Here is a 9,169-nt window from a genome sequence, read left to right as displayed (position 1 = left end):
ATTTATTAATACTTTTCACTTCAAAATTAAACTGAAGATTAACACTGTGTTGCCCTATAATAACTAAGCAAACCAGTTACATTTGTATAATGTAATGTAAATAATGTTCCATTATTTTACTATTATTTGCTTGACTACATTAGTGTTGTGTTATATCAACCGTATTATTTCAGCAGTTTCAGCTACAGCTAATCATGAGTAAAAAGTTTGGGACATTCAAATGTTACAATAGTAAGAATTCACAGGAACAAGATCTGGAAATGTATGTGAACACAGATTTATTTCAGTTTTGTTGGTACAAATTCCCAATAAACCTGGAAGTTCCAGTCAGCCTGATCCTTTTTAAAACATTTTTATTATTCAGAGTGAAAATAGAAGTAAAGCATGATCACAACACCATTTATTTACTGCAGTGGAGAAATCATTTTTCTCTTAACACAGGAGAAGAAATATGAAAGTGTTTCATGTGGCTGCTTTTGATGATGTCAAACTGCATAACAAAATGACAGATATTAGAAAATTTCCTGTGGTGCCATTTTGTATACAATAGTAGTTGCTTTGTAAGGATTCTCTGTCCTGACACTACAAGAATCCTCTTGTATGCACAACAGCACATCCAACAACTAAAAGACAGCCAGGCTGACTGATCAAAGAAAGACAGGACTGACTCACATCTTTGCTGCTCACAACAATCTCTGTACCTTTCTGCTTGAATTTGGATTTAATGTCTCTAACTCTCTTTGGGTATGTGGTGCCATTACATGGATCGGCTGTCTTTGACTTGTCAAGCGTATATGTTTCTGAGGTTGCTCTGTGCATGCAGGGAACGACAGGGCGGGGTTTATGGAGGTCATGATGAGGAGAAGAAAAATAAGAGAAGAAGAAAAAATGGATTGGAAGATGGCCACTGGTTCTGTTAACGGCGGCTGGAATAGGATGAGCTGACTCTTGTTTTTGAGATGCTAGAGGTGCTGCCACTGCCAAAGCCGCCCACGGAAATACCGCCACCGTAGCCCATGCCGCCGCCGCCGCCGCCGCCCATTCCGCCACCGAAGCCACCGCCGCCTCCGCCGCCCATGCCGCCGCCAAAGCCTCCGCCGAAGCCGCCGCCGAAGCCGCCGCCACCGCCTCCGCCGCCACCACTTCTTCCACCACCTGGTGAGGAGAAGAACACATTTGTCAGGAGAAAGGCTTTAAATTTAGTTTTTTAGGTAAAACTTTGGAACTCTGATACAAAACAAACAACAACAACAAAAAAGCCCAAAATGCTGTATATGTTAATACATACCGAAGCTGGTGCTTGTGGACTGCACATGGATGGTTGCGTTTCCACCACCAGAGGCAATCCTACAAAGAAGAACAAAATGTAACAATTTGATGAGCTGGTAATGTCATTGTCACCATGAAAACTTCGTTTAGCTTCTCCTGTGTTTTAGAGGATTATTTATTTATTTATTTCTTACCTTGATTCCTCTCCTTCCAGCAGTTTCCTGTAGGTGGCGATCTCAATGTCCAGAGCCAGCTTGACGTTCATGAGCTCTTGGTACTCGCGGACTTGGCGGGCCATGTCCTGCTTGGCTCTCTGCAGGGCCTCTTCCAGGTCCTTGATGCGGGCCTTGGCGTCCTTCACAGCCAGCTCGCCACGCTCCTCTGCCTCAGCAATCTGGGCCTCCAGGTTGGCACGCTGGGAGGTTGGAAAATTTGCAGAAGCTTTAAATGTGATATTTCTCATTCACAATGCTATCTATGTGTTTAGCATTTATGCTTAACACATATGTAAGAAATAATCTCATCAGCTATGCAGAAACATGCATTACCTGTCCCTTGACTGCCTCAATCTCATTCTGAAGGCGGCTAATCATGCGGTTGAGCTCAGCAATCTCACTCTTTGTGTTACGAAGGTCATCCCCTGCCTGGTTTGCATTGGCCTGCATCTCCTGGAACTGAAGGAATCAGATTGAGAACAAGTGTTATTCCAGATTCCACAGACCAATCCACTTTTATTTGACTTGGCAGACTCTCTCTACCTACCTTGGACTGGTACCATTTCTCAGCTTCCGCTCGGCTGTTGTTGGCGATGTCCTCGTACTGTGCCTTGACTTCAGCCACAATGGAGTCCATATCCAGGCTGCGGCTGTTGTCCATCTCCACAATGACAGAAGTGTCCTTGATCTGTCCCTGAAGCTCAGCAAGCTCCTGTGAACAAGACACAAGTTCTTTTAAAAAAAAATTGAACTGAAAGATTAAAAAAAAAATAGTACAAAATAAACACATCTGTGTGTGCCACAGTGCCATTCAATGTTTGTTTGTTTTTTCTTACAGCTTCATAGATAGCTCTGAGGAAGTTAATTTCATCCTGAAGAGCGTCAACCTTGGCCTCCAACTCAATTTTGTTCATGTAGGCTCCATCTACATCCTGTAAAGGAGGATAAAGTAGACTGCATTAGTCATGGCGCTTGCAGAAATGATAATTCATGCATCATCTATCATCATTATGACAACTTTTTAATGGCACATCCATTCTCACCTTCTTAAGGAGCACAAATTCGTTTTCGACTCCAGCACGCTTGTTGATTTCATCTTCATATCTGTCGCAAAAAATGCAAGAAAAATGAGCTGAACACGATCAGGCATCATCTACTGGAAGTCAGCTGCTGTGTTCATTGTGACTCGTGGGAACTCACTTGTTCTTGAAGTCCTCCACCAGTCCCTGCATGTTTTTCAGCTCAGACTCCAGCTTCATCTTCTCATTGCCCAGCCCGTCCAGCTGTCTGCGCAGGTTGGCAATGTAAGCTTCAAACATGGCATCGATGTTGGAGCGGGTGGTGGTCTGCTCCTGCAGCAGGCTCCACTTGGTCTCCAGCATTTTGTTTTGCTGCTCCAGGAAGCGGACCTAAATGGTGATATAATTTGACAAATTTAGATCTGCAGTCATAGAATAGCAATACTTGCCTTGAGGTCCTAGACCGGCTTGTTTTTCTCTGGAGATCCATCAGTCCATGGATCACGTGTAACTTTCCCACATTAAAAACTCTTGCAGGCAAAAAAATGCCAACGACCATATTAAAATTCCTCACAGTGCACGACTGTTCTAGACACACTGCACTGTGGAGCTTGTTTGTGAGACTTAGAAGATCAACCATTGTTTGATTAAACAGTAGAGCCCAAAGGTCCATTTCTGGGTGTGTCTTTAAGGTGCCACACCCTCCTCCAACCACTTGACATCAGCGCTCCCTCGCCTCCAGGATGCATACTTTCACTGATTGAACGTGCCTGCCTCAACCCTCACCAATTAATGTGTCACACCTAAAGATATTAACTGTTATGTCAAATGTACAATGCGCATTATACTTTAGTTTAATATATTATACTAAACAAAAATGTTCTTTAAACATCTAAGCCATTTTTTCCTGCTATTAATGATTGTTTTTGTGATGCTTTATTGCAGTAATATACCGTTTTATTTGAAATTTGAAATAAGGAGTCTTCAAAGGATGGGATCAGGTTACCTGTTTGAAGACAGATAAGGTGTGGCACGTAGCGCGCAGAAAGAGCTAGCTCAGCATTTTCTCATACAGGGTGTGGTTAGCGACTTTGCCATTACTGCCTGAGAGAAACGGTCCCTCATCAATGCATCGTCTTTAATTAAACATGAAACTGCATGTGGGAGAATTTAAAGTAAAAGCCTGTCACTTCTTGCTGCCATGGGAACAAGTGATAACCAGATCCCTCGCTCCTCTCACCTGATAATGCAGCAGTAACTGGATATGACCGCTCTACTGTTTCCATGCTTTCACTCTACACAGAGACAGCTTGCAGGCTGTGCTCATAATGCAATTTTAAGGAGCATCATGTTGCTTAGTTTGAGGGGTGAATTTTAAGCAAATCACCCAGCAGTTCTCAACATTCATCAGCATTCAGTTAGCATTTCCAGGTTTAGTTAAGCTGTTGCATAATATTTAATGAGCTCAAGGGCCCTTTCAACAAGAGCCTGCCTTTGCATCTTTTTCTAATATATTAGAAACCAGCTTCAGGATTTTCATTCTGCTGACATGTTGTGAGACTAAAATAAAAGCTAGACAAAACCTTTTTCTATATCAGATAGGAAACGTGGCACTCACCTTCTCAATGAAGTGTACAAAGCTTTCAGTGCAACTAGAGTAGCTCCTGCTTGAGAAGAATAAAACGGCCTGAAACTTTTTTATGAAACTCTTACCTTGTCAATGAAGGAAGCAAAGCGGTTGTTGAGAGTCTTGATTTGCTCTTTCTCCTGGGTGCGGACAGTCTGGATGTTGGGGTCGATCTCAAGGTTATAGGGGGCCAGCAAGCTCTGGTTTACTTGGACTTGTGTGATCAGAGGCACTGATCCAAAACCTCCTGGACCACCACCACCGAAACCGCCTGCACCGAAACCGCCGCCGCCGCCACCACCACCACCGAAACCGCCCGCACCAAAACCACCACCACCCAAACTAAGACCACTGCCACCACCAGAGGCAAAAGAATAACTACTGAAACCACCACCACCACCACCACCACCACCACCACCGCTAGCCATGCCTGATCTGAGCATTGAGGTTGATGATGACATTATCATTGGCCCCCCTAGATTGACAGATCTTGAGGAAAAACTTTGTCTTCCTCCTCCTCCTCCTCCTCCTCCCATACGGAAACTACCACCACCACCAGCTTGTCCACCTCCACTATAGCTGCTCCGCACAACTTTTGTGGACATTCTGGTCGACGACATGGCTGGTTTCTTCTTAAGAGGAAGGATTCAAAGAGAAAAGCAAAGAGAGAGAGGTTTGGGAGCGTAGTGGAGCCCACTAAGAGGAAGGTCAAGTCCCTCTAAGTGTCTTGTCTCTGTCTACGATGGATTTTTATCTGTCTCCAGCTGAGGAGGAGGTCCCGGTAAGCTCAGCCTCCTCTGCGCCTCCCGTCAACCCTCCTCCTATTACCTGGATCCTGAAAGGTGTGCTTGCAGGCAGTGTAGATTGGCTCAGCCTGTCAGACAGGTAATAGCGCCACCCCTGTAAAGCGATCTGGGCTTGACACACCCAGATGCTTGTAGAGAAACAGCATCAGAGCCCGAGCTGGGAGGGCAGGAAAGGCATTTGGCAAAGACTCTTTTTGTTGATTAGCTAGGGGTGTTCTGTGTACAGGGTGGGGACCTGCATACTCACTGTGCCACCTTTCTTTTCTCTACTGTTTACCTTCTGGCAAGATTTTTTCTCTGTATCCTCTGTGTGAGCACTTCTTTGTATTTTACTGGGATTGTGGACATGAAATTAAGATAAAACTATCTATAGGATTAAGTTGGGTAAAATTGCCCTTTAACTACGCTGAAAATGTTTCAGCAAGCAATTTAACCAGTTTTTGCTTGTCAAAATGCAATGCACATTCTTCCAGGTATGTTTTTAGATACACAGGAAAACCTTAAATTTAAATAATCTTTAAAGTGAGTTTTAAGATCTGCGAGAGAGCGCCAAAGTGTGACTTCACAAGTAAAAAAATGTACATAAAATAAAAACAAAAAACAAAAAAACAAAGTCACATTAAGATAATTAGTTGGGTAGTCGGCTGAAGGATAATCCAAGATAAAGTGGAGACCTTGAGACGAGTAAACTGGTTTTACAGGAGATTCCCTGCAGACAGTACAGTACTTAACCACTGCACAAAATCCCACAGATACACATAGAGAAAAGCTGAATCGGAGAATAAATGGTGGTGATTTCAATGAAACATGGTTTCCACATTATGCACAGCGAGCATATGAAGGAATCCACCCCGTGCTGCTTATGTGCTCAGGCCTGTAGCTTGCGGGTGCTTGAGGCTACTGTGCACAATGCTTTCAATACACAATACACTCACCCAGGTTTACTGAGTAAATGTATTGCATCGGTTTAGATATTTCAATCTTAAGAAAAAGGTCCATTGCAAGTCTTTTTTTAACTTAATGTCAGCTTGGAAGAACAAGAAGCCAAAAGTAGAGTCGATTTCTTGCTCCGACAGAGCTGGAACTGTTGGTACCTGTTTAAAACCATCTTAACAACTCCAGTATAGCTGTTGGCTTCCCAGCCTCTGTACTGTAGTAGCTTCTAAACAAGCTCCAGGGCATAACTGAGTCACACCCCAAATTAAAATACCAGTGGTTCACTCTCACTTCCAACACTGTCTAGTGGAAGAACTATGCTCCTATGCCACTTACTGCACATTCACAAATTTGCGTTAGTCAGGAGGGAAACATGCCAAAAAATATGTTTGTGCCTACAAAATGTTTGCTGCAAACACTATTTGTATGTGCAATCCATGGACTTCATTATGCATCAAGAATTCCCACCATCGCCAACCACCACCACCATGAAGAATGAGCCAGTTTGTCCTGGCAGGCTGCATATGCTCAGGCAGACCTGAAAAAGGAAGTTATAACTATGTTTTTATTTCAAGCATTATTTTGCAGCTGCAAAGCTGATCATACTTTGCTAGAAGTATTCAACTTTAGGTTCTGTTAGCACATAAAAAGTGCTGTGATTCAATCTTACCTGGGTGTGTCACATGATGTAATGCTCCAACAGAGCACAATTCTACAAAGTGAAGTCTAAATAGTTTGAAACCGTAAGGACCCATCATTTATCTTATATGTAGACAAATGTGTGTATCTGAGCAGTGCCAATGCCATTAGTTTCATGATCACAGTTCCAAAAAACAGCATCGCCTTGCTGAAATATGTGAGGCCTTCTTTGAAAAAGATGTTTCTGGTTGGGGCCATATGTCGCTCTAAAAGCAGTAAATTCGTTTTAGCATTGATAAAGCCTTACTAGATCTGCAAGATGACAAGGCCATAAACACTAGGACTGACAAGAACTCACAGCTGCACCCTCGACCATGGAGAATGAACTTATGTTCAAACCCAGAACCCTTTCTGTGAGGCAACGCTGATAATCGCTGTATCAGTGTACAGGAATATGCAAGATAAATACAGAATGAAACTTATCAAACTTATAAAGTTATATCAAACGTTTTTCCATTTTAACTTCACTACCTGAGCAGTAAATTTATATTTTGCATTTGCCAAACAAACCGTTTTAGACTTCAGAGCGCCACACGATGACGACAACTCAAATATAATAGTATTTGTCATTTTTGCTTGTCTAGAATCAAGGCGTAATTAGTTGCCTGAGGCCCATGAGGTCAGACACGTTAACCCAAAATTTGAAATCTGTAGTATTTTAGGTTTTGCTGTTGGTTTCCCCATGTTGGTCAGATTGTGGGGACTTGAAACTTTCTTCAAGCCATCCTTCATGTTTCTGCCTCTTTCCCAGAGCTATTTCACAGTAGTAGCAGGCTAAGCCAGTTATTCCATAGGAGATTTTAAAAACTCCCCAGCGGGTTATGAGTCTTCCCTAGTTCAACGTGCCTGGAAAACCTCCAGCTGAAGGCAATAAGGAGGCAAAGACATGCTCAGACCAATATAACTGGTTCCTTTCAGGCAACGACTCCAACTCCTTTCCCTATCTCTGTAGGGATGAGCTGCACACTGTGCAAGCTGCAGCAGTTATCAAATGACCTTTATGCTGTCTTTGAGTCATTTATTGGATCATTTAAGATGAAATTGTACTGCTTACTTTAGAACTAAAACAAACAACAACTTACTTCCAGGAAAAAGGGCTTCAATTAGCCTAGGCTTGTAACTGATTAGATGATCAAAACCCGTGAGGAAAGTATGACAACTCTGACATCTCCCAAACCACACACCTAACAACATATTTATTGTTCTTCATGGCAACACTAAGAAACTGTGTTAGAAATTAGAAGGATATTTGGTAACAGGAAGGTCACATTTATTTAAAAGCTATAGTACTCTACGAGGACCCAGACATTAAAAAAAGCTGCAAAAGTCAAATGTAAAAACCCCTGACCATCATTAGAATAAACTACACTGACAGAGACTGGATTCTAAAATGAAAACTAAACTCTGGGCAGTGACACCTACACTCTGCAAGACTGTATTTCATCTCAGATGATGTGACGGGTGGCTTTTCAAGCTTTCTAGTCAGAACACGTAGTGGAATGTTCACAAGCTCATTTACTCTGTGAGAACCAAGCTTGAGATGGGAGTTTACTCTACTGAAACTTGGCAAGAGGGACCGCTGGGGAAGAAAGCATAATTAAGTTTCAGGTGTCAATTAGGACAGCTTTTGTATTATACAATATTGAAACTTGACAATTTACACCTAACTGTATCTCGGATCTGATTTGCCGGCAACCTTCACCACTGAACTTTAGTAAAAAGGCCATGTTGTTACGTTTTCCAAAAACACAAACAGTTTTTCAGTTATTTAGACTTCCTTACACCTTAGTGATCAAATCAGGTGAGTCAGGCATCTTACGGTCTGGTTAAAATGATAGTTTGAAGATGTCACCTAGAAAGAGTCGGTGTGGGGTCAAATCAAAAACTAAACTTTACTAAAATTGTCAGAAGTTCATGAACTGACATAATGGAGCTAAATCAAATAGTCAAGCTGCATTTTGAACCTGAACTTATACAAAAACATAATGACAAGTGTCCCAGTCTATTCCTCTGCTTAATATATGACAAGTACGGTATGTTACTTTAGTGCTCTCTCACAATAATACTGACATCCATAAAGTGTTTGACAAACAGTGGACAAATGCCAAATTTATATTTGCCTGCATAGGTCTGCAATATGTTAGTAAAAGCAGATAATATTACAGGAAAAGCAACTTCATATGCATTACAACAGGATTTCTGCATTATTATTCCTACTATTATAGATTATTTATTTTTAAATGTAGTGAATGTCATCTGTTCCAGGCTTTAAATGAGACTTAGGGCTGCACTAAGTAGAGGAGAATTTTGCACTTCAAATTTTTTAGAACATGGAGTAAAAAGAACAAAAAAAACCAACTTGATAGATACAAAAACTTTAAATGAAGTAAAACTTAATTTAAAGTTTTTGTATCTATCACAAAACAGCATTTTCCTAAGATTATACAAGAACTTTTTAGAATGAACATTTGGATTTGGAGTTTTTGCATTATCTTGCTGGCACAGAGATAAAAAAAAAAAAAGCAGAGGACTTCTAACTTTTTTCTTGTTATCAGCCTTAGAGCAAGGGGAATACATATGTCACAGTGCCTGGCACTA

General features: G+C 41.6%; 1 protein-coding gene across 1 annotated transcript; it reads right to left on the bottom strand.

The window, feature by feature from the left end:
- Nucleotides 1-261: 261 nt before the first annotated feature.
- Nucleotides 262-4,979, bottom strand: LOC113013097 (keratin, type II cytoskeletal 8-like). Its single transcript, XM_026153708.2, has 9 exons — nt 4,217-4,979; nt 2,685-2,893; nt 2,528-2,588; nt 2,321-2,416; nt 2,032-2,196; nt 1,818-1,943; nt 1,464-1,684; nt 1,289-1,347; nt 262-1,155 (listed from the first exon to the last, which is right to left on the bottom strand). Exons 1-9 carry the CDS (start codon nt 4,748-4,750, stop codon nt 917-919), a joined length of 1,710 nt encoding a protein of 569 aa, XP_026009493.2. The 5' UTR covers nt 4,751-4,979; the 3' UTR covers nt 262-916.
- Nucleotides 4,980-9,169: the final 4,190 nt, after the last annotated feature.

Source organism: Astatotilapia calliptera, chromosome 20 (assembly GCF_964374335.1).
Source record: "Astatotilapia calliptera chromosome 20, fAstCal68.1, whole genome shotgun sequence".
Lineage (NCBI taxonomy): Eukaryota > Metazoa > Chordata > Actinopteri > Cichliformes > Cichlidae > Astatotilapia > Astatotilapia calliptera.
The sequence above is the reverse complement of the archived record's forward strand: the minus strand, read 5'-3'. Positions and strand labels throughout refer to the sequence as shown.

Excerpts from the sequence above, each read along its gene's own strand:
- LOC113013097 (XM_026153708.2), bottom strand. The coding sequence starts at position 4,750 with ATGTCGTCGACCAGAATGTCCACAAAAGTTGTGCGGAGCAGCTATAGT. Across the intron at positions 2,894-4,216 it reads TTGCTTCCTTCATTGACAAG|GTCCGCTTCCTGGAGCAGCA; the intron begins GTAAGAGTTTCA and ends ATCACCATTTAG. Across the intron at positions 1,348-1,463 it reads CTGGAAGGAGAGGAATCAAG|GATTGCCTCTGGTGGTGGAA; the intron begins GTAAGAAATAAA and ends TCTTCTTTGTAG.